The 27,117-nt window shown below is 37.6% G+C and overlaps 1 protein-coding gene and 1 long non-coding RNA gene across 3 annotated transcripts in view; one reads left to right on the top strand and one right to left on the bottom strand.

The window, feature by feature from the left end:
- Positions 1 to 27,117, top strand: part of LOC125782295 (uncharacterized) — a 117,118-nt gene that overhangs the window by 5,091 nt on the left and 84,910 nt on the right. The gene's annotated exons all lie outside the window — the stretch shown is intronic.
- cntnap5l (contactin associated protein family member 5 like) overlaps positions 1 to 27,117 on the bottom strand; it is a 142,364-nt gene that overhangs the window by 46,473 nt on the left and 68,774 nt on the right. For both annotated transcript variants that reach the window (XM_049465917.1, XM_049465918.1), the window contains exons 4-11: positions 26,095 to 26,242; positions 23,258 to 23,461; positions 20,330 to 20,514; positions 11,744 to 11,887; positions 5,729 to 6,005; positions 4,542 to 4,691; positions 2,712 to 2,895; positions 1,546 to 1,652 (exon numbers count right to left, since the gene is read on the bottom strand). In XM_049465917.1, coding sequence (XP_049321874.1) covers positions 1,546 to 1,652; positions 2,712 to 2,895; positions 4,542 to 4,691; positions 5,729 to 6,005; positions 11,744 to 11,887; positions 20,330 to 20,514; positions 23,258 to 23,461; positions 26,095 to 26,242 — 1,399 coding nt within the window. The remainder of the gene's footprint in view (positions 1 to 1,545; positions 1,653 to 2,711; positions 2,896 to 4,541; positions 4,692 to 5,728; positions 6,006 to 11,743; positions 11,888 to 20,329; positions 20,515 to 23,257; positions 23,462 to 26,094; positions 26,243 to 27,117) is intronic.

Genomic DNA, 27,117 nt, shown 5'->3' with positions numbered 1-27,117 from the left:
GCACGGCAGGTTTGGTACACTGTGATTTCATTAATCAGATTTATTTATTTTCTCAGTGATTTGAGTCATAACGAGTCTAACAGATGGACTGTGACGTTCTCACTTCCTCCAGGGGTCACCTGGTCATAGATATCTGATGAAAATGAGCATTTAGCAGCAAAATATAATGTACAGATTGATTGAAATATACGCTGATTATAACATGTTAGCATAATGTACATCTGGAAGAGCCTCAGACTAGATTTCTTTAACTAGAAATGTAAATATCAAACAACAGACATGTAGAAAGTACTTGAGTAAAGGTTTAAGTGATCTTTCAGCACCACACTAGAAGTGGAAGTACTAAAGTATTCAACATTTTCAAGTAGTTTAGGCAAGTCAGTGTGTCTTTGCTATCTTAACGACGGGAAAAGTACAGCTCTTTGAACAGCTTGAAACAAGCAAAAGCCATGTACTTATTCTCTTAATTAGTCATGGGTATGGTTAATTTCGGGCGTAACGTGAAATAAACCAATCAGAGTGTCTCTTGGTCATCATTCCTTTTAAGAGTAGAACCAGGTGAGCTCTGACCGATTTGGCGGATTGCTATTTTGCTACCTTGACGTGTCCAACAAGCAAACTGAGCTGCTGGTTGACGCTGTGAAGGAGCTCCAGCAGCTCTTTTATGGGAACAGCAATGTTATTTTATTTACTATTCTGTTTATTGTTGATGTACAGTAAAAGTTGGGCTGTGTTGTGTTGAAAATTCACTGCCAAGATAGCGATGAATATTTGACTGTTTCTGTCTAGGTTGTATTCTGTCAGTGGAGCTCCTGTGTTTCCTGTTACCAAGATAAACAAGCAAAACTCCAGAAATGTACCTGAAAATAATTTAACTTAATTTGTTAAATTATGAATTATTAAATTATTACTTGTGGTATTTATGTCTATTTTGTGTTTTATTTTTTTTTCTATTTGTGTTTGCAATTTGGAAATGTATGTTGTAAATTTAAAAATTAAACTACTTGGTCATTCATTAATAAGTGAAATTTCTTATTTTATGTTTTTTTTTTTTTTCCGAGTACTCGATTAATTAAACCGATTTTTCAGTAGAGTACTCGATTAGTGGAGTTATTTATAACTAAGTTTTGGGAGATAATCCATGACCCATTACTTCACCCACTAGCCCTATTTAAACCCCCACTTCCTCTCCACCTGCTTGTGGCACAACTTGGCACCAACCTCCTCCCCATCTTCCACCTTCTTGCTCTTCTTTACCTCTCATTGCAGGGGGGGGGGGGCTTCAGCTTCTCTAAACTAAAATAATTGATAACTTGATAGCGCTAATGTTAGTCTTGTTGCCAGATATCACAGGACACCTTTAAAGATGTTGTGTAATCTATTTCCCAATGGCACTATGCTGTTTAGTACTGGGTTGGTGGTTTAAATGTTATGGCTGAGAAGTTTATAAATGTAAAAAATATTAATAATAAGCCAAATAATAAAGTTTTCCAAATCTGCACAAAGTACAGCATCCAGCTTCTCTGAAAGTTGTGGAGAACTCACGGTTATGGCAGGTCGCTCCTCTGTATCCCGTTCCTGAACAGTTACAGTAGAAATTGTCCCAGGACTGGTAGCACACTCCACCATGTTCACAGAAATTGGGAACACACCTGGATAAATAAACAGAGTTTGAGACATTCATCTGCTGAAACTCCCATTCCAACACCTTTACAACTCATTACAACAAGTAGTGGCTTGGGATGTAATGAAGCTTAGATTATATACAGTATATAACTGATTACACTACAGCTCTAAAAAAAATATTAATTAAGAGATCACTTCAGTTTCTGAATCAGTTTCTCTGATTTTGCTATTTGTAGGTTTATATATAGGAGTACAATAAACATTGTTGTTTTATTCTATAAACTACAGACATCATTTCTCCCAAATTACAAATAAAAATATTGTCATTTAGAGCATTTATTTGCAGAAAATGAGAAAAAATGGCTGAAAAAAAAACAAAAAAGATGCAGAACTTTTAGACCTCAAATAATGCAAAGAAAAAAAGTTCATATTCATATTGATAAAGTTTTAAGGGTTCAGAAAAAAAAATATTTGGTGGAATAACCCTGGTTGTTTTTTAGTCACAGTTTTTAATTTAATGCATCTTGGCATCATGTTCTCCTCCACCAGTCTTACACACTGCTTTTGGGTAACTTTATACTGCTTTACTCCTGGTGCAAAAATTCAAGCAGTTCAGTTTGGTTTGATGGATTGTGATCATCCATCTTCCTCCTGATTATAATCCTGTTGGAGCCTCTCGATTGTATAAAATGTGAGAGATGGTTTGGAATGGGTGATGCATGTTCCGAATTGCATCCTTGGGATGCTGTGTTAATAGTTAATAAATGTGCAATGTATTCATAGGCCCAAATCTCATAAACCCCCATTGTTTTATTTTTATTTTTTATAAAAAAAGAAGGGGGTAGAAATCTCTAGAAGTCTCTAGATGATCAAAGCTGGTAGAGACAAACCCCAAAAGACTTGCACTTGTATTGATATAGGGGGGCTGAATACTTTTGAGCATGTATCGTTTTCGTTCTACTTCACAAATATGTCACTTAATCACTTATATCACTTAAAATCTCAATAAAAAAAATTTGAGTTTGTGGTTTTAAGGAGACGCAATATTAAAATTCCTGCTCTGGAGCGTAAAGGGAACTGGAGACCTGTCTCGAATGCTGCAGATATCGAAGCTGATCTGGCTGAAGTTCTCCGGCTTTTCTTGCTGAATCCTGCCGAGGTTGACAGGCTGGTTGTTGATGAAGATCAGACGGAGGCATCCCTGATATACGGCCCGCGGCCTCGTGCACTGTCCCTCAGGGGCAAGGTCGTTCTGCAGCACAGGGCAGCCTGGAACAACACAACGCCACCACTTAAAGCCCTGAGCGAGAAAAAAAACGCACCGCTAATAAATGAATCCTGTCCTGAGAAAATCGCATCCATACACAAAGCAGCTTATTTAATTATTAGCAGAATAGCTTTGTCTTCGCGTCGCCGCGCAGAGGGATTTATACAGCTTTGGGTTTGGATGCTGGAGGCTGGAGAAAGATTACAGTAAATAGCTTTAAGGAATTCACAACACTAATAACCACATTCCTTAACTACGCCCCTAGATTTGAGTTTTTAGGCCACGAGTGGATTGTGATCCGTGTGGAATCCACTGAGAAAGTGAGAAAAGTAAAGTAATAGAAGAATAACTTCTAGTATGAGTAGCTAGGAGGAAAATCATCACTGACAAACAATCTTTGCAAACTGAGATTTAATTAATTGCTTTTACTTCATTTTTCCCATTTAAACAGACACAATTTAAGTGATCTATAGCTGGATTTAGGGGCCTGTCGGTGTGTCTTTCGTATCATGAGGCCGCAAAAAATACACCTTTCACAGCCTAAAAATCACAAAAGGCATGTACTTGTTCCCTTAATTAATCATGGGTGTGATAAATTTAGGTAGTAACGTGGAATAAACCAATCAGTGTTTAAATGAGCTCATTTAAAGGGAACAGCAATGTTATTTTATTCTTTATTCTGTTTATTGTTGAGTTAATAGCATGAGAATTGTGCGGCTGACTGTTGACTGTTGTCATGGTTTTAATCAGTCAGTGGCGCTCCTATGTTTTCCACCGCCAAGACAGAAACATGTCAGAAATTGATCTGAACACACCTCACCTCATTCCTAAACTCTGATGCTATTTTAACAGTGCAGGCACAAGGCGTGAAAATAGACTGTTAATTAGGTGTAAGATAGCAAATAGCATCACAACATGCCTTGGGCAGGGTGTACGATAGAGCTCCAAGACTTGCAACAGTCTACTCTAAAAACAACAGCTTTCAGACGGTACACTGACTGTTATAGAGAGAATTGCTTCATTACTAATGCTATTCTGAGCATGCTATGCCGGAAACTGCACTGTGTAACTTTGGTGATGCAAGCACAGGACGCATGCTTCTTTGATTTTCCATTGTGGACCTGTATCTCCCAGCAGTCCATTGTATTATTCATTTAATTACAATTATTTCTATATATTTTATATCCCATTTTCTCCCCAATTTACAAGGCCAATTATCCACTCTTCTCATTAGGACTCCCCCCTATCACCAGTGATGCTCCAACACCAGGAGGGGTCAGACTCCGCCTCTTTTTGAACTGCTGCTGATGCTGTAGCATTGCCGAGTAGCATCACAGCGCTAACGCTCGGAGGAAAAAGCACAGCGACTCGGTTCTGATACATCAGCTCACAGATGCAGCCTTGTGCTGATCCACATCACCCTAGGAGTGATGAGGGGAAAGAAAGAGTGCCATCTACTTTACCCACTCAGAGAGAGCAAGACTAACTATGCTCTCTCAGGACTCCGGCAGCTGATGGTAAGCTGCATGACCAGGATTTAAACCATCGATTATCTGAATCCAAAGTTATCTGTAATTAAATGCATGTTAAAAGTTTAACCTCTCAGTCCACAGCGTAATTAATTGGTGTGTTTTTGTTAAAAGAATACCTCCCAGGAAGACGGTGGTTCTCTGCAGGCTTTCAGTGAGACGAGCGATCTCCATAAACACCGGCTTCTGACTGTCCACCGTCAGATACACCTGCTGACCTTTCACCTCCACCACCAGCGAGTGCCACTGTCCATCACATACACTCTGACCTGGGGAAGGAGATAAAAAAAATTAACCCTCAGGCCGAGCACACACTACACCAACAACTAGATCCAACTCAAATACAATCAAATCATTTGAATGGGACCAGTAGGGGTAAACATGGGGCCAATCAGGATGTATGATTGGACAAGAAAGGGTTAAACATGAACCATATTAGGATAAATGATAGGACGAAGATGGGAATAGATGGATGGATGGATGGATAGATAGATAAAGAGTAGGAGTATTTAGTGTATATATTTATTGTTACTGTAGGGAAAACTGATAATACTGTGCTGGTAGGTGGTGAGTTTTAGGGATGTGGTTTTTACCTTCTAAAAACACCAGATTTTTTTACTTTAATCTTTTTATTTCTTGATATCTAAAAATATGAATCAAAATCTGTCTAGACAGTGTTGGGAAAGTATGAAATGTGAGTTTATTTTTCAAAGAGCAAAAATATGGCAGATCAAAGTGTGAAAGGCGTTCAAGGGCAAGTGAAAGTAAAACTGCAAAGATAGAAGCCTGAAATAAATGGATAAACAACATACAATATTTAAGCTCTCTCTCTCTCTCTCTCTCTCTCTCTCTCTCTCTCTCTCTCTTTCTCTGTTTTTCAGTAAGGCTCACATTCTTATAGACAGTAAAACAATGTTATAACAAAACAAGTAAAATAAAATAAATTATTACATAATGTACAAATGTTCCCTTGTAAACTATCCCTGCACTTCCTGCTTTATATCAATTTTTAAATTTTAAATTATAGTTATTTTATTTTATTATAGTTATTATATATTAAAAAATAAAGATTCTTAAATTATTTCTTCATAAAAGTGTTCAGATGTCTTCTCTTCACATTTATTTTACCTTTAAAAGAAGAAATTAGTCATCCCATGTCATTTAATGAATGTAAATACAGTCTGTCCTGATTGGCTGTTGTAACAGACTGAAGCATTTCCTCGTAACTCCAGAATGAATGGGGAGAATGGGCTGTAGGCTGATTGAGTTGTGAGATTGTTGTGGATAAAGGATTTAGTTCTCTCACCAGCAGAGATCTGAGCTGAGGTCTGTGGAGGTTCTCGGAGGGACAGATGTAGGATCCCCTCGCTGATCTGCAGGATGAGGGAGGCGGGGTCCGGGCCGCGGGTCAGCGCTACAGAGAAGAGCCGGCCGTTTTGGGTCCAGGTGCGGAACTGGAAGCGTACGGTCAGCCCGTCCCCGGCGGAGGCGGGGTCAGCGGGCAGCGCCAGGTAACTGCCGGTAGAGTTCAGGAGCGTAACAGCAGCCGGCTGAGACTCGGAGCAGGAGAACGTCACGTTACCCTGAGAACCACAACCACAATCAACCACCTTTCACCAAATACTATCACAGAAATTAAATCTTAAATAGATTTATTACAGCTTACTTTAACCATAAAACACCATAATGCACTATTAATGCTAATATACTATTAGACAGACAGACAGACAGACAGACAGACAGACAGATAGATAGATAGATAGATAGATAGATAGATAGATAGAAAAAATTGGACATCCAGCAGTGGGTATACACAGTACACAAAAGTTACTAAGGAACAATAAGATAAAACAATACTTATAAAAATACAATAAGATATAAAGTATAAAAAGTACATTCTGTAGTGTGCAATAATCTCAGTCCAGCACAGTTTAGCAGCGCAGATATTTCCAGTTACAGCTGAATTCACGCTTAGTTTTTTCTAATTCTTTCCTATTTTCTCCCCAATTTAGCACGGCCATTTACCAAACCCACTCATTAGGACTCCCCCTATCACTAGTAACACCCCAACACACCAGGAGGGTGAAGACTAACACATAGCCTCCTCCGATACATGTGAAGTCAGCCACCGCTTCTTTTCAAGATGCTGCTTTTTCTGTTGTAATGCATTGCCGAGCAGCATCACAGCACTAACGCTCGGAGAAAAGCGCAGCAGCTCACTTCTGATACATCATCTCACAGACGCGCTGTGCTGCGGACATCACCCTTTAGTTATGTTTGGAGAAAGCGCCATCTACCCACTCGGAGGGAACAGGGTCAATTGTGCTCCCTCTGAGCGCCGGCAGCTGATAGCAAAGCTGCATGAGTGGGGGTTCGAACCTGCGACCTCTCGCCCATAGAGGCAGCGCTTTAGACCGCTGGACCACTTGACGCCCCTGAATTCGCGCTTTTAATCCCAGAAAAACAAACGCTCTTATTTACCTTTTAAAAACCCATTTAAATGCCTGATGAAATGGCAGATTTATCAACAATCAGGCATTTATTTATTTTTTGATCAGCCTGGACTTTAGCTTAAACCTACGAGTGTAGAGCTACAGGATCTACAGGCCCAGCTGTAGCAACATCTGTGGGTAAATGTGCTGCAGGATCCACACAGAACCTGTAGAACCTCCTCCAAACCCCACTGTCTCAATCTTATATCATCTTATATCCAGCATAGAGGAACCAACAGAGTCTAAACCAGGGGTGTCCAAACTTTTTTTGTTGGGGGCCAGAAGGAGAAATATATTTGAAGTCACGGGCCACAGACTCTTTAATAAAACAAATAATGAAAAATACCAATTTAATGAATACATTTTCCTGATTCCTTTCATTTACACACCATTTTACTTGACTTATTATCTTTATCTATCTTTGACAGTGTTGCGTACACTAAGATTTTTTAAACTGATGTTTCATTTCATGATGTCTCTTAATATTAAACTCCTTAATTACGGCAACTTTTAGACTCTTTGGCCCGTTTTTCTGCTCTACAGCTGAACACTCTCTCCGCTTTTAAACTCTTTGGCCCGTTTTTCTGCACTAGAACTGAGCACTGTCTCCGCTTTTAGACTCTTTGGCCCATTTTTCTGCACTACAACTAAGCACTCTCTCCGCTTTTAGACTCTTTGGCCCGTTTTTCTGCTCAAGTAAACACCCTCTCCACTTTTAGACTCTTTGGCCCGTTTTTCTGCACTACAACTAAGCACTCTCTCCGCTTTTAGACTCTTTGGCCCGTTTTTCTGCTCTACAAGTAAACACCCTCTCCACTTTTAGACTCTTTGGCCCGTTTTTCTGCATTACAACTGTGTACACTCTCAGCTTTTAGACTCTTTGGCCCATTTTTCTGAGCTAGAACTGCGCACTCTCTCCGTTTTTAGACTCTTTGGCCCGTTTTTCTGCATTACAACTGCGTACACTCTCCGCTTTTAGACTCTTTGGCCCATTTTTCTGCGCTAGAACTGCGCACTCTCTCTGCTTTTAGACTCTTTGGCCCGTTTTTCTGCGCTAGAACAGCGCACTCTCTCCGCTTTTAGACTCTTTGGCCCATTTTTATGCGCTACAACTGCGTACACTCTCTGCTTTTAGACTCTTTGGCCCTTTTTTCTGCGCTACAACTGCGCACTCTCTCCGCTTTTAGACTCTTTGGCCCGTTTTTCTGCGCTACAACTGCGCACTCTCTCTGCTTTTAGACTCTTTGGCCCTTTTTTCTGCGCTACAACTGCGCACTCTCTCCGCTTTTAGACTCTTTGGCCCGTTTTTCTGCGCTACAACTGCGCACTCTCTCTGCTTTTAGACTCTTTGGCCCGTTTTTCTGCACTAGAACTGTGCACTCTCTCCGCTTTTAGACTCTTTGGCCCGTTTTTCTGCTCTACAAGTAAACACCCTCTCCACTTTTAGACTCTTTGGCCCGTTTTTCTGCGCTATAACTGTGCACTCTCTCCGCTTTTACACTGTTTGGCCCGTTTTTCTGCGCTATATCTGCGCAGTCTCTCCGCTTTTAGACTCTTTGGCCAGTTTTTCTGCTCTACAAGTAAATACCCTCTCCACTTTTAGACTCTTTGGCCCATTTTTCTGCGCTATAACTGTGCACTCTCTCCGCTTTTACACTGTTTGGCCCGTTTTTCTGCGCTATATCTGCGCAGTCTCTCCGCTTTTAGACTCTTTGGCCAGTTTTTCTGCTCTACAAGTAAATACCCTCTCCACTTTTAGACTCTTTGGCCCATTTTTCTGCGCTATAACTGTGCACTCTCTCCGCTTTTACACTTTTTGGCCCATTTTTCTGCGCTATATCTGCGCAGTCTCTCCGCTTTTAGACTCTTTGGCCAGTTTTTCTGCTCTACAAGTGAACACTCTCACAACTTTTAGACTCTTTGGCCGGTTTCTGACACCTAGCGTTCAATCTTTGAATCTCACATTATAAAAACCTGCTTAACAGCGGGCCAACTTTCATTCTATTTCTAAAATACGCTCTAAAAAAGGAAATGGGCCGCAAATGGCCCGCGGGCCGTAGTTTGGATACCCCTGATCTAAACTAAAGCCTCCTTTAATTATACTACAGTTTTACCCCAATAAATTTATAGCTTACATATGTCATCAGTATTATATTTACACACACATATATATATATATATATATATATATAGAGAGAGAGAGAGAGAGAGAGAGAGAGAGAGAGAGAGCTTCATTACATTCCATACATTCAGCTTCTTGATGCATTTTTCATTTGGCAATGAGTGTAAAGTATAAACGGTATTGTCTGTATTTAAAGCCTATAGAGAATAATAATAATGTAAAGTATAAGTACAGTGTATCTCAGAGTTAAAGATAAATAGGATGGAGGGAGGGAAGAGACGGGGTAGCAGATGAAAGAGAAAGCAGACGGTGGGATAAACACCGGGGAGATGAAAACGAGAGGAAGGATGGAGGAGGAGGAGGAGCAGACGGGGAAGATAAATGTGTAGAGATGAGAGGAAGAGTAGGAGAGAGAAGAGAGGCGTCCAATTAAAGAGTGGGATGGGCGGCGGCAGCAGGAGGAGAGATAGAGGAAGATAAATGCGTGTAGAGGAGGAGGAGGATGGCGGAGTGGGCGTGACGAAGAGAGAGAGCGGCGGATAAAAACAGATAAAAAAGTTGCTCTGTGTCTCAGAATTAAGTAATACTTCAGCTTTAGCCTTTAATGCCCCAATGTTTTATATCAGCTAGCTCTCAACTAGCCTCAGCTCTAATCTCTGAGTACATACAGATGCATCACAAGCAATTAGAATATTAATGAAAAGTTAATTTATAAAATTAATATCTGTATATCTCAGAAAATGAGAATAATAAGTACAATGGTGCTTAAAAGTTTTTTTTTTAATCATTTAGAATTTGTTTTGAATCATCATCAGATCATCAAATGTCCTTAAAGTACATAAAGAGAAGCCAGTTAAACGAATTAGACAAAAACATTATTTTAATTATACTTGGCCTTTTATTGATTGAGGGAAATGATGCTGCTTGTCTGCAGTTTGCTAAAGATCACGTTAACAAGCCAGAAAGCTATTGCAAGAATGTTTTTTTGGACGGATAAGACCAAAATTCTAGAACTTTTTTGGTTTAAATAAAAATAGTTTGGATGTTTGGATAATAAAAAAACACTGCATTTCAGAATAAGATGCTTTCCCCATCTGTTAAACATGGTGGTGGAAGTATCGTAGTTTGGGACTGTTTTGCTACATCTGGGCCAGGACAGCTTGTCTTCATTGAAGGAACTATAAGTTCTGAATTATATCAGAACATTTTAAAGAAAGATATCAGGAAATCTGTCCATAAACTGAATTAATGATCCTTAGCACACAAGAATGGTTAAAGAAGAATAACTGATGATGTTTTAGGTCACATTTATGCAGAAATATAGCAAATTCCGAGTTCCCAAACTTTCAAGCACCACTGTAAGACTAATTGGTACTTTTGGCAGTGTGGGCAGTGTGCCAAGTCCTGCTGGAAAATGAAATCCGCATCTCCATAAAGCTTGTCTGCAGAGGGAAGCAGTAAGTGCAGTAAAATGTCCTTGTATACATTGTACTGACTTATAGAGCGGGTATACAGTTGATATACAGTGAATAGCCCTATTAAAGTCGCAAAGACCATCAAAAAATGTTATGATGAAACTGGCACTCATCAGGACCGCTCCATAAAAGGAAGTGCGAGAGAGTTTCCAGCCTCAGAAACCACAAGTTAACAAACAGCTCCCCAGATAAGAGCATCTAAATACTTCACAGAGTATTTATTTGGTTTGTTTAACACTGTTTTTAAGTTACTACATGATTCATTATGTGTTCCTTCATAATCTGATAGATCACTTCACTATTCATTTACGATGTAGGAAAAAAATAAATACATTGAAAGAGAAAGTGTGTGTAAACTTTTGATGGGTAGTGTGTAATATATATATTTTAGTATTGATAAAATACTTTAGAAAAAAAACGTTATGCAGTGTGTGTATATATATATATATATATATATATATATATATATATATATATATATATATATATATATATATATATATATATATATATATATATTATGGCAAGCCAAACTATATATATAGTTTGGAAATATATATATAGTAGGAAATATATATATATATATATCGGCTTATTATTATATACAGTATATATCAGCTTTCATTATATATATTTATCAGAGTTCATTATATTCTGCTTTTATTATATATATATCAGCTTTCATTATATATTTCCTGTTTGGCTTGCCATAATATATATATATATATATATATATATATATATATATATATATATATATATATATATATACTGTAAATACTTCCTACTGCTGCATATTTTTTTATCTAAAGTATTGAATTAATACTGAAATAATGTGCCATTAATTCTCTGACATATACTTTTAGGTTAGAAAGTCATCTTTAAGCTGAACTAAAATACTTTCCTCTCAGTCTTTAACAGAGATAAGTGAAGGAGCTGTTAGAAAGTGCAGAATTTAAAGCTCCCCAGAGAGACAGACTTTATGCTGCTTTACTCCTGGTGCAAAAATTCAAGCAGTTCAATTTAGTTTGATGGGTTTCAATTTGGAAAAATCAAAGAAACTCATCATTTTTAAGTGCTCTCCTTTTTTTTTTTTTACAGAGCTGTACATATTCATTACATTCACACACACACTGTATAAAGCTTCATTCCATTACAAGTGTCATTTGTTTATCACAAATCTACAGATAAACATTTACAACATTTAATATCTAGTAAATATAAAAACCCACCACAGTGTAGATCTGAGGTTTGCGTCTCTTGGCCATGTCGATGATGTTAACTCCATTATAATACAGGTTCTCCAAACAGCCGTGGAAATTTTCTCGCAGAAATGTCCCAGGTTTACCAGGAAGCGGAATTCCTCCAAAACTGAGCTTGAGTCAATACACAAACACACACACATACAGATAACAGATCACCAACGAGCTTTCACCAAAATCACTTCACTATCAGAAACAGAGAATTAATACGGTATTTCACGAAATATTTCATGAAATATTGTCACAGAAATTAAAATAATAAATGTTTTAATTGTCATTTATACGAGACGTAAACATGCACAGATACTTAGCATAAAGTTTATTTACAAAGTGGTTAAATCTACAAGAGTTGCATGGGACGGGCAAGATACAACGTACCATACAGAACCTGAAAAAAGTAATAGATGAGAGATCTAGAATAGAGACAGAAGGGCAAGGCAAAAGAGTAGTCTAAATAACAAAACAGTGTTGATAAAAAACAAAAAAACAAAAACAAGGGACATAGGCATAATACTCGGCAACAGGAAACAGAAATAAGGGGTATTTATAGAAGAGGAAACAGGAAATGGCCATTGGAAATGTCAGGTGAGCCGGAACGCCAAAGTGTCATGTGATCCGGCATGTCCGGAAGGTTAAACACAGGTGCATTCTGGGAATTGTAGTCTTTAGAGCGAAAACTAGAGTCCAGAACAGACAGATAGTCAGCAACAGGACTGACAATTACTTTTAAAGAGTAAATTTGTCAATTTGATTCTAAAAAATTTTGAGCCAAAGTTGGAATTTAATGTTTAAATAATCCCAAGTGAATAATATCCCAAATAATTTGGTAACACTTTATAATAACGTTCATTAATATACCATTAATTAATGATTAATAACTGTTATTTTTCACATTTTAAGAAACTAAAAAGTTGCTATTACATTTGTAAATATTAATGAGCACATTGGCAACATGAACTGCAAGTGATGAACATTTGCCCGGTTTAAAATTCATATTTTACATTACATTACATTACATTACATTTGGCAGACGCTTTTGTCCAAAGCGACTTACAATAGTCAAGTACAATGTAAAATAAGTTTAAAGGTAAAAACAACTTTGGATAGGGATAAAAGGAAGTCAAAGGGGAATAATAGGATAGAGGAGTGAAGGAGGGGAAGAAGGAAATGGTATTAGAAGTAGTTAGTGTGTTAGAGGTGTTAGGAGAGTAAGTGCTCTTTGAAGAGCTCTGTCTTCAGGAGTTTATTAAAGATAGTGAGAGATTCTCCTGATCTGGTAGTGGAAGGTAGTTTGTTCCACTATTGGGGAACTCTGTATGAGAACAGTCTGGATTGCTTTGTGTGAATGTTTGTTTGGTAAAGCGAGGCGACGTTCACTGGAGGAGCGCAGCGGCCGGGAGGTAGCGTAAGCCTTCAGGAGTGAGTGCAGGTAGGAAGGAGCTGTTCTGTCATCACCTTGTAGGCGATTGTAAGAGCTTTGAATTTGATACGAGCATCAACTGGTAGCCAGTGGAGCTCAATGAGCAGCGGGGTGACACGTGCCCGTTTTGGCTGGTTGAAGACCAGACGTGCTGCTGCGTTCTGGATCATCTGGAGTGGTTTTACTACGCAGGCCGGGAGGCCAGTTAGCAGGGCATTGCAGTAGTCGAGGCGTGAGATGACGACTGCTTGTACCAGGAGTTGGGTGGCCTGTTGCGTCAGAAACTGTCTAATTTTCCTGATGTTATAAAGCGCGAAGCGGCAGGATCGAGCAACCGAGGCCACATGGTGCGTGAAGGAGAGCTGGTCATCAACCATAACACCCAGGTTCCTAGCAACCTTTGTCGGTGAGAGAGAGAGAGAGTCGATGCTTATAGAGAAGTTGTGTTGAAAAGATGGTTTTGCTGGTATAACCAGAAGTTCAGTCTTTGAGAGATTTAATTGAAGGTGATGCTCCTTCATCCAAGAGGATGTCAGAGAGACACAACGATATCCGTGCAGAGATTGAGTTATCTTCAGGTGAGAATGACAGGTATAGCTGGGTGTCATCAGCAAAGCAGTGGTAGGAAAAGCCATGTGAGTGCATAACCTGACCAAGAGAGGCAGTGTATATTGAGAAGAGAAGGGGACCCAGTACCAAACCCTGGGGAACCCCAGTGGATAGGGAGTGGGCTGAGGACAGCTGTCCTTGCCACGACACCTTTATGCGATTTATTACTATTCAAATGCTGATAATCTAATGATTTGCTGACATTTTTAATATTAATATCCATTTTGATAAATGTAAAGTGTCATGTGTGAGCATCTGTTAATATTCAAATTCTGATGAACTACTGCTTTGTTCACATCTACTGAACATAAGTTAAAAATATATTAATGAAAGTTATTATAAAGTGTTACAAAAATTGTTTTTAATTAATAATTGACCAATATTGAGATCTGTAAAAAAGTATTAAGTTTATGTCCAAATACTGTACATATACTGTACATATACTTTACATATACTGTACATATACTTTACATATACTGTACATATACTTTACATATACTGTACATATACTGTACATATACATTACATATACTGTGTATATACATTACATATACTGTACATATACTTTACATATACTTTACATATACTGTACATATACTGTACACATACTTTACATATACTTTACATATACTGTACATATACTTTTCATATACTGTACATATTCTTTACATATACTTTACATATACTGGACATATACTGTACATGTACTTTACATATACTGTACATATACTTTACATATGCTGTCCACATACTGTACATATCCTTTACATATACTGTCCATATACTGTGCATATAATTTACGTATACTGTACATATACTTTACATATACTTTACATATACTGTACATATACTGTACATATACTTTACATATACTGTCCATATACTGTACACATACTTTACATATACTTTACATATACTGTACATATACTGTACATATACTTTACATATACTGTCCATATACTGTCCATATACTGTACACATACTTAACATATACTGTACATATACTGTACATATACTTTACATATACTGTCCATATACTGTCCATATACTGTACACATACTTAACATATACTGTACATATACTGTACATATACTTTACATATACTGTCCATATACTGTCCATATACTGTACACATACTTTACATATACTTTACATATACTGTACATATACTTTACATATACTTTACATATACTCTCCACATACTGTACATATCCTTGACATATACTGTCTATATACTGTACACATACTGTACTGTAAGGCAGTAAGTTTAGAATTTGACAGACTAACACAACCCCCAGTTTATCTCATTAACCAGCACCAGATAAGTAGATTAGAGTTTAACTTTTATTTCCTGCACTGGAGCTAACATGCTAATGTGGCTAATTTACAGCCCCCATTAGGAAGGTGTAAACTGCAGGCCTACATCCTCACACACTGAGGTGTTAAGTGATCTGAAATAGAGTGGCGGATGTAGTTCCTGACTCTGTATAACGCTGTTTAAATATAAACGGAATAAACTGTTTTTAGGTGATAATCACGCCATCAGCATGTGATTATTAGCAGGAAAACAGAGGAGAAGAAGAGAAGAAGATGGAGCGGAAGAGGAAGGGGAACATATATTTATAACATATACATACACACATAAGATAAATATATGAATGAGGAAGAGGATTCGATTTACAGAACACAACTTTTTTCTATTTGTTAATATTCGCAGTTTTGCAAAAGAAAACTCTAAACTTTATACACAGCTTTTAAAACTGTTGATATAGTTTAGTTTAGTTAGTAATCAGTATTTTTTGTTTTTGTTTTTTACTGTTTTTATTAAATGAAAAAATCACACTGTTCTGATTTTCCATTATATATCTACTAGAGAGAGATTATATCTCTCCAGTATCATTTATTTTACTTTAATCCTGAATATATGGAGATATTTGGAGTGTATTATTATTAGTAGTATCGTGATATTCTGGATCATTGACTTCAGTTACTGTAAATCTGATGAAAAAATTCTTGCATGTTTTAATATCTCAGTTAGGGGAGTACCATATCATATCATATCATATCATATCATATCATATCATATCATTTGCAATAATAACATTTAATTTTCATTTTGTTGCAGTAGTGTATTCTTGAAATATATATTTTTTAATTCAGTGTTTTGTCATATCGCCAAGAGTATCGTTATCAAAAATACCGTTAAATATTGTGGTATTATTTTAGGGCCACATCGTCCACCCCACTGGATTTAAACATGTTAACCACCACATCACTAAAGACACAGGAAAATTAAATAAAACATGCCGTCATTTAGAGCATTTATTTGCAGAAAATGAGAAATGGCTGAACAAAACAAACAAAAAAAGATGCAAAAATAATGCAAAAAAAAGTTCACATTCATAAAGTAGTTTTAAGAGTTCAGAAATAATCAATATTTGGTGGAATAACCCTGATGGTTTTTAATCACAGTTTTTTTTCATGCATCTTGGCATCATGTTCTCCTCCACCAGTCTTACACACTGCTTTTGGATAACTTTATGCTGCTTTACTCCTGGTGCAAAAATTCAAGCAGTTCAGTTTGGTGGTTTGATGGCTTGTGATAATTCATCTTCCTCTTGATTATATTCCAGAGGTTTTCAATTTGATAAAATCAAAGAAACCCATCATTTTAAGTGCTCTCAATATTTTTTCCAGAGCTGTATATTACAAACAAACACATAGTGGAAGGGAAGCTGGAGGGAAAGACTACATATTGATGGTAAGCAAGATGGAAATCACACCCGTTATGCAAATTATTCCATAGATCCCAAACCGTCATTGGTCAATGAAATTAGTTGTGGGGGGCAATGGACATATCTGTTTTGCTGAAGTTTCAACATAAATAAATTGGGTGTGAAACGTAACGTAAAAATGTGTATATATTTATTTTTTAACGTTTAAATACAAAACTTATTTGATTTGTGTAATACCATCAAATTTTGTTTCCCATTTTTAATTAAAAATTATTATTTCAGGCCTTATTGAGCAAAGAACGAGAAATTAATGAGCATAAACGAAAGTTTTACCCAGGTCAGTTCTCACAACTGACTCAGAAACCTGAAAACTCAAAACACTGAAGCTGATAAATATTTCAATACTTTATAAAGACTTGTATCTATAATAAATGGTCAGTTTCCATTCAAAACTGAAACCATACATTATTTAGGCCAAGGTGGCTAAAGAAAGGCTGCTCTTGTTGTCTGATAATCATCAGCACAGCTGAAGCTACGAGAGAAGAACAGATGAAAGAGGGAAATAAAAGAGGGATGGAAAGAGAGTTTATTAAGCTTTTGAACTAATTCAGCAGAGCTCCAGAGAACCCACGGCCTTGGAGTTGATTTAAGTAAACACTGTAATGCTGGGCTGGAGAGAATCTTCATTAAATGGCTTTTATTCACATCTATTAAACTACAGGTCGCTTCATTAAAGCATTTTAATGCAAAAGCAGAACAGGCTCAAACATTCTGGAACATTTTATTCTCTGACTGGAAGCATGACTAAAAGCCACTATACACCAAATACGACTATACTGTACGTTACGGGTCATTTAACAATTAAAAAGTAAAATATAAGAGATGACTTAAAAATGATGAGTTTCTTTGATATTTTATCAAATTGAAAACCTCTGGAATATAATCCAAGAGGAAGATGGATGATCACAAGCCAACAAACCAAACTGAACTGCTTGAATTTTATTTTGCACCAGTAAAGCAGTATAAAGTTATCCAAAAGCAGTGTGTAAGACTGGTGGAGGAGGAGAACATGATACCAAGATACATGAAAAAAAAACTGTGATTAAAAACAAACCAGGGTTGTTCCACCAAATATTGATTTCTGAACTCTTAAAACTTGAATATGAATAAAAACTTGTATTATTTGCATTATTTGAGGTCTGAAAGCTCTGCATCTTTTTTCTTTTTTGTTATTTCAGCCATTTCTTATTTTCTGCAAATAAATGCTCTAAATGACAATATTTTATTTGGAATTTGGGAGAAATGTTGTCAGTAGTTTATAATCAAGGAGAACTCTAGTATAAAATTAACTTTTAGTGTAGTAAAACATAATAAAGAGTACTTAGTTTTGTTGAATAGCTCACCTTTGATCTCCTGCATCTTTCTGAGATCTAGTAATTTTTTACAGTTTGTCCAAACAGGCTTTAGAATAGATAATATGAGGAAATATTACCCTGCAATCACTTTTTACAGTGTTATTCTGGCTCAAAGTAGCTCCACACTTCATTGGTAGAATCTGGAGAGCCCTGCTATTTAAAACGAGGTTTTAAAAACTTTAAAACTGCACAAGAAACTTAATAAAACCACTGTTTCCATCCCATAGTTTCAGCTTTAGCTCCGATCTCTGCCATATTAAACCACTGTTTACTACTTAATCTTTTAGGTTAGGCTACTGGTTGTAAATTGTGGTTTTTAATAAGCTTCTTGTGCACTTTTAAAGTTCTTAATGACTCGTTTTATAAAATACAAAATATGCCCTATATCATCCATTCTAAAGCCTGTTTGGACAAATTGCTAAAAATTACTTGATCTCAAAAAGCTGTGGAAAAACAGAGGAGGGTTATTCAACAAAGTTTAGTACCCTTTATCGTGTTTTACTACACTAAAAGTAAATTTTACACAGGAGTTCTCCTTTAAAATTAGAAAATATAAAGCGTCTAGACAGACACAACGGCGAAATTGGCGTTTTTCTGTAGTATTGGGTTCTAAAAAACATGTGCTAAGCTAGCCTCCAGTATCAGAAAGCTCAGTACAGCTGCTCCTGACTAACTCACCTGAGTACTGATTATATACACCTGTTACTAAGAGAGTGAAGTCTTAGTTAGATAACAACAGCAGATAATGTTACAGGCTAAGCGCTAGAAGGTTAATTGCTATATAAAGCTAACTGCTAGCGCAACACCACAGCGCAGACCCGAGTTCCAGCTAAATGAGGCTTAAATCCCACATGTTCAGAAGATAAAACCTGAGCACACAGTCGAGTGAATGATTTTTAAATGAGTTTTTTTTTTTAAATGAGCACATTGCCTAAAAAGAACTTGTGTTTTGTTCCACTCATTTTTTTTTTTTTTAGAATATGACTCAAATTCAGAAATTGCCCCCATCCTGTGGCCATCCTTAATGCACATGAATAAAAGAGCTTTTTTTTGGACTGGTGTCCTGTGTGCACACTGCTAGTGATAAAATCGGTCACCGTCGCACGTGCAGCAGTGGATGAGTCACTGGCAGGCTTGTTTACCAGCTAGTGAAGGCAGGATATATGCTTGAATAAAAGTTAAAGTTTCTTATAAACTATAAACCTTTATTTTTCTATATAGTGCTGTATTTATTATTTATTTTTCAAGTTATTCTCTAGATTCACAATGTGTTCTGAATCAGCCACAAGAATTTAGATTAGATGGAGAAATATATATTTATATAGCTACATGTCAGTTTGCTCAAACATTGCTTATGTTTCAGCAAATAAGCAGAATTTCAGAGGTAATAATGCTCTGTAAAAATAAGATGAAATACAAAACTGATTAATAAAGGTATTTTATTTTTAGACGTTAGATATGCAAGAGATTGTGTTGGCTGTGTGCTTTACCAGAGGTGAACTCTGTTTGTGTGCTTTGCTAGCAGTGAATTCTACCATAAAGCAACATAAATACATTTTCATTTTACTTCCTTTTATGTCACTGTTCATTTGCATGAAGATGGGTATTGCTGACTTTCATTAAAAAGGAATGATTTCCAGCCGCTGTGTTGCTTTCTTCACTTTCGTCACTTTCCTTGTTTGCGGTGTGCATGCAGTTTTATAAAGATACAGAAATTTGGCACATTAGACACGTCATCATATTTGGGAAATGCATTTTTTATTTGGAAATTCCATTAACATTTTAATACTGGGGTATACGATTTTACCATTATACCACCAACCCTACTCCAGACTTTATTTTAACTGTTTAAAAAGCATCCTAAAACTTAAAAAAACTAAATATTTAAAAGATTTGATCTTAATGTCATTGTATTATCTTCACTATATGTGTTTTTAAGGACAGCTATTGATAAGAGAAACACAGTTACACTATATTTCCATTGTATTTGTTTTAGGGAACATCCCACCTTGTTCTTTTTATTCTATATATTTTTTTTGCAACCACCTTGCAACACTTTAGCAACCACCTAGCAACCATCATGAATACCATTCCATAGCAACCCTCTAGCAACACTTTAGCAACCACCAAGGAACCACTTAGAAACAACACAGCAACCCATCTACACTTGTTCATTACCTCACATGAATGATCACACGTCACCTCCCAGACCGCAATCACCTGAGTACTGATTTCACCTGTTCCCCTTACTATTAATACCCCAGCAGTTTACTTACTCACCGCCATGTATTAGATCTGGTTCTGTCAGTCATTTATATATATTTTTTTTATTGTAATGATTGCTATCAGATCATAGCACAGTTAGTTTAAGCCTCACCTCATAGTCGACCTCCAGAGAGTCCTCCTGCCCCTGAGTGCGGAAGTGCTGAGTGTCCCTGTCCACCGTGAAGTTCACCTGCTTATTAAACCTCTCGATCAGGACTGAGTGCCACAGGTGATCATCCAGCAGACTGCCCAACATCACCGAGGTGGGTCTGCTGCTGGACTGGGGCTTAGTGTCATCTAGAGAGAGATAAAGAAAGAGAGAGAGAGAGAGAGAGAGAGAGAGAAAGAGAGAAAGAGAGAGAGAGAATATGTGAATAGATCCTCGATATACAATAACAAAATGTATCATTATATGAAAAAATATAAGTTGATTAGACACAAAAGAATTTGAGAAACGTATTATTAACTTGAGACATTTAGGTGGAGAAGAATATGGATAAAATATAGTGTTTAATGGTACCAGTGTGCTGGAACCACCATCCCTGCTAATTCTAATAATATATTCATTCTAAAAACTGGGGCGTCAACAATTCATTGTTCCACGGGAGTTCTTCTTCTTCTGGTCACGTCACTCGTTTTTACGTCCTCACGTCACACGTAGCCTCTAAAAGAGGATCCGGCTCAGTTTTACCGAATGCGAGCAGCTGGTGGAGCAATGGAGACTTCAGAAGGGGAAACTCAGAGCTCAGTAGCTCATTTGTCCATAGTAAAACCAAAGAAACGAAGGAGTAAAGCTTCTCTCTCTCTCTCTCTCTCTGATTGAACATAACCTGGAATCGGATTCTTCTGCTCTGAAGGAGGCCGCATCACACCCACCCAGTTTAAAATGATTCTTCCGCATGCTCAGTGCAATTTACCCATTCTCACCAGAGAGGCGCTAAATACCCCAAATCCCAATACTTACGGACATCAGACCTAAAATGCAATTATATATGTACTGAGAACAAAAAATATTACTAACACTACATTAATTAAATAATCCGAATATGAAATACGAATACGAATATGAATAAAAACATTATCAGGCTGATGGTTTGAGCAGGTAGAAGGAAAGGCTGTTCCTAATGTGAAAAGAAATTTGAAGAGGTTGGGGACTGAGACCTCGCACTGTTTCCTTTTCCAGCCTCTGAAGTGTGTATAGTGTGAGAGTATGTGTGTATAGTGTGTGTGTGTGTGTGTGAGTGTGTGTGTGTGTACCATGTCGCTATAGCAACACTTTCCCGAGGCGGTGCTGATGAGAGCCTGTATGTGAGCACTTGATCCCAATGTCACTGTAAACACCATCTCTAACACTTACCCATTCTCCTATTCTCAGACACTCCCTTCCCCCCTTAACTCCTCCCACTCTTTTACATTACATTACATTTGGCAGACGCTTTTGTCCAAAGCGACTTACAATAGTCAAGTACAATGTAAAATAAGTTTAAAGGAAAAACATCTTTGGATAGGGATAAAAGGAGGACAAAGGGGAATAATAGGATAGAGGAGTGAAGGAGAGGAAGAAGGAAATGAGGTTAGAAGTAGTTAGTGTGTTAGAGGTGTTAAGAGAGTAAGTGCTCTTTGAAGAGCTCTGTCTTCAGGAGTTTCTTAAAGATAGCGAGAGATTCTCCTGATCTGGTAGTGGAAGGTAGTTTGTTTCACCATTGGGGAACTCTGTATGAGAACAGTATGGATTGCTTTGTGTGAATGTTTGGCAAAGCGAGGCGACGTTCACTGGAGGAGCGCAGCGGCCGGGAGGTAGCGTAAGCCTTCAGGAGCGAGTGCAGGTAGGAAGGAGCCTGTTCTGACATCACCTTGTAGGCTCTCACACTCTCATCATCTCTACGCACCTTAACCCCTCCCACACTCCTCACCTTAACAAGCATGTAGCATCTGGCCTAAAAGGTTGTTTAAACTTTAATAAATGTTAATAAATAAAATAAATAAATAAAATGTCTCTCTGGCGAGCTTTTGTTTACATTCCTCCCTCCTGTCTCTTTCTCTCTGTCGTGCTTGGCATGACAGGGCGACCCTGATGACAAGGGTTTGATCTTGCGTGAGGAGCGGTGTGTTTATTTATTTAGTTTTTCCTTATTTTTGGGTTTACCTGCTTTGAGATCAACTGTTCTGCAATTGGGTTCTACAACCCTCTGGGCTGAAGAGCTACTAGTCTGTAGCACTCCATCCCAATACACTTCATTACACTCCAAAACAGATTTCATTTTTGTGGCCACGTAATAGCTAGGAAAATATTAATTGCTGATCCCTGGACTAGGGTGACTACACTGGTTGCCCAGCATCACCAATATCAAGGTTGTCAACCTGTACCCCCAAATTGGTTGACAAGCCTGATGAGCATGTCTAAGCTGGACAAACAGAATAACCATGTTGATCGAACAGTATGACCAACATCACCAAGACCAGCATGACCAGCAACACCAAGACCAGCATGACCAGCATGACAACATTATTAGACCAGCATGACCAGCATCTTCAAGATCAGCATGACAAGCATCACCAAGACCAGCATGACCAGCATGACCAAGACCAGCATGACCAATATCACCAAGACCAGTATGGTCAGCATCACCAAGAGCAGCATGACCAACATCACTAAGACCAGCATGACCAGCGTTATCAAACTGGAAAAAGAGCATGACTAAGCTGGTTGACCAGCTTGGGGATGCTGGCCATGCAGGTTAAATGGCTTGGTCATGGTGGTCATCATGGTCGACCACAATAACCACTATGAACAAGCTATTTAACCAGCATGGCCAGCATCCCCAAACTCATTGACCATGATGACCATCATGACCAAGCTGGTCAACCAGAATGGCAAGCATGACCAAGCTTATTGACCAGCATGACCCAGCTAGCTAACCAGTATAGAGAATAAAGTATAATTTGTTGCGGATGATCAGTTTTTAACCATCAAAGATCACATAATACCATTGGAAACCATCAGAAACTGGTATTTCTCCCTCTCTCTCTCTGTTCTTACCGAGGTTGAGATGCAGGGCGAGTCGTCCTCTCTGGAGCTCCAGGGTGATGTAGTCTCCTCGCTGTCCTTCACCGTGAACCAATACGCCCTCTGCCTGCCGGCTGCGGAACCGCAGCGAGATCACGTTCTTCACCGTGCTGGTGGACTTCTGGTTGAACCGGTAGAGCAGAGCACTGCGGCCGTCAAAATCTGCCACGTCTGACTCTGAGGAACAGGGCAAAAATACAAAATATGATTACAATCTGAAAAGAACTGGAGCTGAAGTTTAGAGATCTGAAGTTTAGAGACCCGAATTATGTTACTTTAGTGCTACAGTGAATCTACACAGATTATATAGCTTATAAAAGAAGCTAAAAACCACAACAGTGTACTGTAGTTAAAATAAACTTTGCAGGAAAAAAAATAATTGTGAAATTGTGCATTCTTTATCAACTCCCCTGATTGGAAATCCCAAGACTGAAGATGAGTCTCTTATCTGTGCTGTATTATTCCAAAGATATTATAATAAACATTGCAAAACATCAAATTATAATAAGGGGCTGGCACTTTGTCTGACTTGGCAGATTGCTATTTTAATGGCGCAGCTACCTGGGCGTGTTTGACACTTGAAATTCAGCAGAGAGCGAGGAAAATCTAAACACAACTAGTTAGAGGAGCGTAAACCACGAGGGGTTGAGCGAAGGTGAAGGAGGTGAAAAATGTAACTCGAAATGTAAGAGAGGTGGCCAAAAACATAATGGTCACTCTGGATGAGTTTAAAAGATCCTGAGCGTAGATGGAGAAAATCAAAGAAGGGCAACAACCACTGCAACACCCCACCTATCTGGGCTATGAGGCTACGATGTTCCTGCTCTTCAAGCTACTGATTGTTTCCACCTATTTTCTCTCGTATAAATACCCCTCAGTTTGCCTTATTTGTAGCTAAGTATACTCTTTTTTGTATCACTGATTATCATATTTATTGATAATCTTGTTACCGACCAATATTTTTTTGTATTATTGACCCCTGTCTTTCCTTTCCCTTTGTTTTGCTGGATATCTCGTTTATATTATTTTTTGCCTGACTTCTCTCTCTGATATGTTATTATATTTGCTGCCATTTGGTTATTGCCCCTGCCTGCCTCTCACTACTCCTGTAAGCCTCAATCCTTCATTAATACATTTTCTGATTTGTAGCTGTAAGTGTCTCTTCTGTATCTGGCCCCATGTGTGACACCATGACAATGCACATCCTCATACAGTCCCAGACTATAGGGAAGAGTGAGATGTTCAGTTGCTTAGAGCACATTTTCTTACAGTCGTTGAATGTATTTTGCCTTTACTTTTCGATTCTCCACCACACACACACACACACACACATATATACACACACACTTCAGCAACCTTGTAAGTAATTTCTTTGGTGACTGTCATGGCTGACTTGAAAGAAAGAAAGAATGAAGCATGTGAGCTTAGGGGAGTCAAGAGTCTCTTCAGAATCATGGAGGGAAGAGAAGGTCACCAAATCCCTCTCAGCTGCTACACTGACAGACCTCTCCAGTTCTATATTGAAAAATAATAATAAAAAAAAAAAACTCTTCCAAAGGGGAGAATGCTCAGAACGCACCAAGGAACAAGACATAATGTACTTTTGAAAACTGTGTGTGTGTGTGTGTGTGTGTGTGTGTGTGTGTGTGTATATATATATATATATATATATATATATATATATATATATATATATTTTTTTTTTTATATATAAAACCCATTCCGGAATTGTGGTAGAACTGCGAGTGCATTTCAAGTATGGAAATGGACTTGACTCATCAGAGTTGACAGAAACAAAATTGTTATTTTCTACCATCCTGTGCTTCAGCTTTACATTCTAACTTCAAGCTAGATTCCACACGACTCGACTAACAACAGGGTTGTATGGATTTTTATCAAATTGTCACATATAAAAAAATAAATGAGATATATTCATTCAATAACACAATAGATCTAATCAGTAATGAACACAAAATGCCAATGTTCTGATTTAAATCCCTTTAAAATCTTACACTGTGTGGAAGGTCCATCGTGATGCTCATTGCTATCTAACACCCTGCCAACAGTCTCTTATCACTCCTATATATATATATATATATATATATATATATATATATATATATATATATATATATATATAATGGGCATGGTGGTCTGGTTATGAAATGAGGTGTGTTCAGGTACATTTCTGGAGTTTTGCTTGTTTATCTTGGTAACAGAAAACACAGGAGCTCCACTGACTCAATACAACCTAGACAGGTGCCAACAGTCAGACGTTCATCGCTATCTCGGCAACACAGGCGCCAAGCCGAGCCGAGCGTACACCCCCACTTATTACACACACACATGAACACACAGCAGCACAAACCCAACTTTTACATCAACAATAAACAGAATAGTAAATAAAATAACATTACTGTTCCCGTAAATGAGCTGCTGGAGCTGCTTCATAGCGTCAACCAGCAGCTCAGTTTAGGTAGCTGCACCGTTAAAATAGCAATCCGCCAAAGTCAGAGCTCACCTGACTCTTTTGCTCATTTCAAGCTGTACATGGTGTACTTTTCCTGTCGTTATGATAGCAAAGACACACTGACACACCCTAAATCAAGCTGCATGGTGCACAATTGGTAACTTATCTATAGATAAAAAAATAAAACTATGAATTTCACGTCTACAATCTTTTATAGTGGACTTTTTCAATGTTGACTAATCGGTGCAACCTGGGTATTCTTTAATTAATTGTTAAAAATGTGACAGAAAACTCAAATAAAATTGTGTGTGTGTGTGTGTGTGTGTGTGTGAATTCTTACTGTAAGTGCAGCCATAGATCTCCAGTCTGAGCCCGGTTCCTCCGCTGGGGTTTCCCTCCAGGGGCAGCAGTCGCAGGTACCTGGTCCTGATGGAGTGCTGGAGCTTGTGCTGGACTACTGAGTCTGTATCTGTGTTACCTGGAAATGTCTTCACACACACACACACACAATTTGACATTAGACCTACATTGAGTTTATATCTACAATTCCTCACTTAACCCTTTGAACTCTAGGCTGTTTTGGTGAGTTTTTTCTCGGTTTTTGTTTTTTCACTTCCTCTTTCAGGTCTTATAACACAGTAATTATATCAGACAGACACATGCCCTGATGTCTTTTACTCCAGAAGACATACGGCTGCTCAAAAATATCATCATTTAAAATGTAAAAGGAAGCAGAATTGTTATATTTTCCTGGAACTGATCAAGTTTTGCTCAAAATGTTACCAAGCTTTTTTTTTTTTTTTTTTACTTATTTTTGAATGTATAGACTTTAAATATATTCACACCTAAGTTATTTTTTCAAAAATGTTTAGACTAGTGTTTATGAGCTGAAAGCATAAGAATATTGATGATTTGAGTTCATTACATGGCTTATTAATTATTACTTTGATAAAAGCCATGGAGAAACAGCATCAGGTGGATTTATTTTTCTTGATAATCAATAATCACACCTCTAGGACACATGTAGATACTAAAAACCTGACACTCAGAGCAGCCTATACCTTTTTAATATTTTAATCAGAACACACAAAGAAAACTATATACAAAATTTGAAACTTTTCAGTCTAAATAAATAAAAAATTAGTTTAGTGCAAAACAACTACTTAATAAAAATGTGCAAGAAAAATAAAAACTATATAAAGTAGTGCGCACACCATACCTAGCTTTAGTTTGAGTAAAGCAGGCAGTTTCACATGTTTTCTGTGGACAATTTTGAGTCTTTATTTACTGATATTATTTGGTTTGAAACATCATATAAATATGTTTGAAGCACTAAAGGTAAATAATATTGGTTGGGGAAGGA

This window comes from Astyanax mexicanus, chromosome 16 (genome assembly GCF_023375975.1).
Source record: "Astyanax mexicanus isolate ESR-SI-001 chromosome 16, AstMex3_surface, whole genome shotgun sequence".
NCBI lineage: Eukaryota > Metazoa > Chordata > Actinopteri > Characiformes > Acestrorhamphidae > Astyanax > Astyanax mexicanus.
Note: the sequence above shows the minus strand (reverse complement) of the source record. Positions and strands in the feature narration are given on the sequence as shown.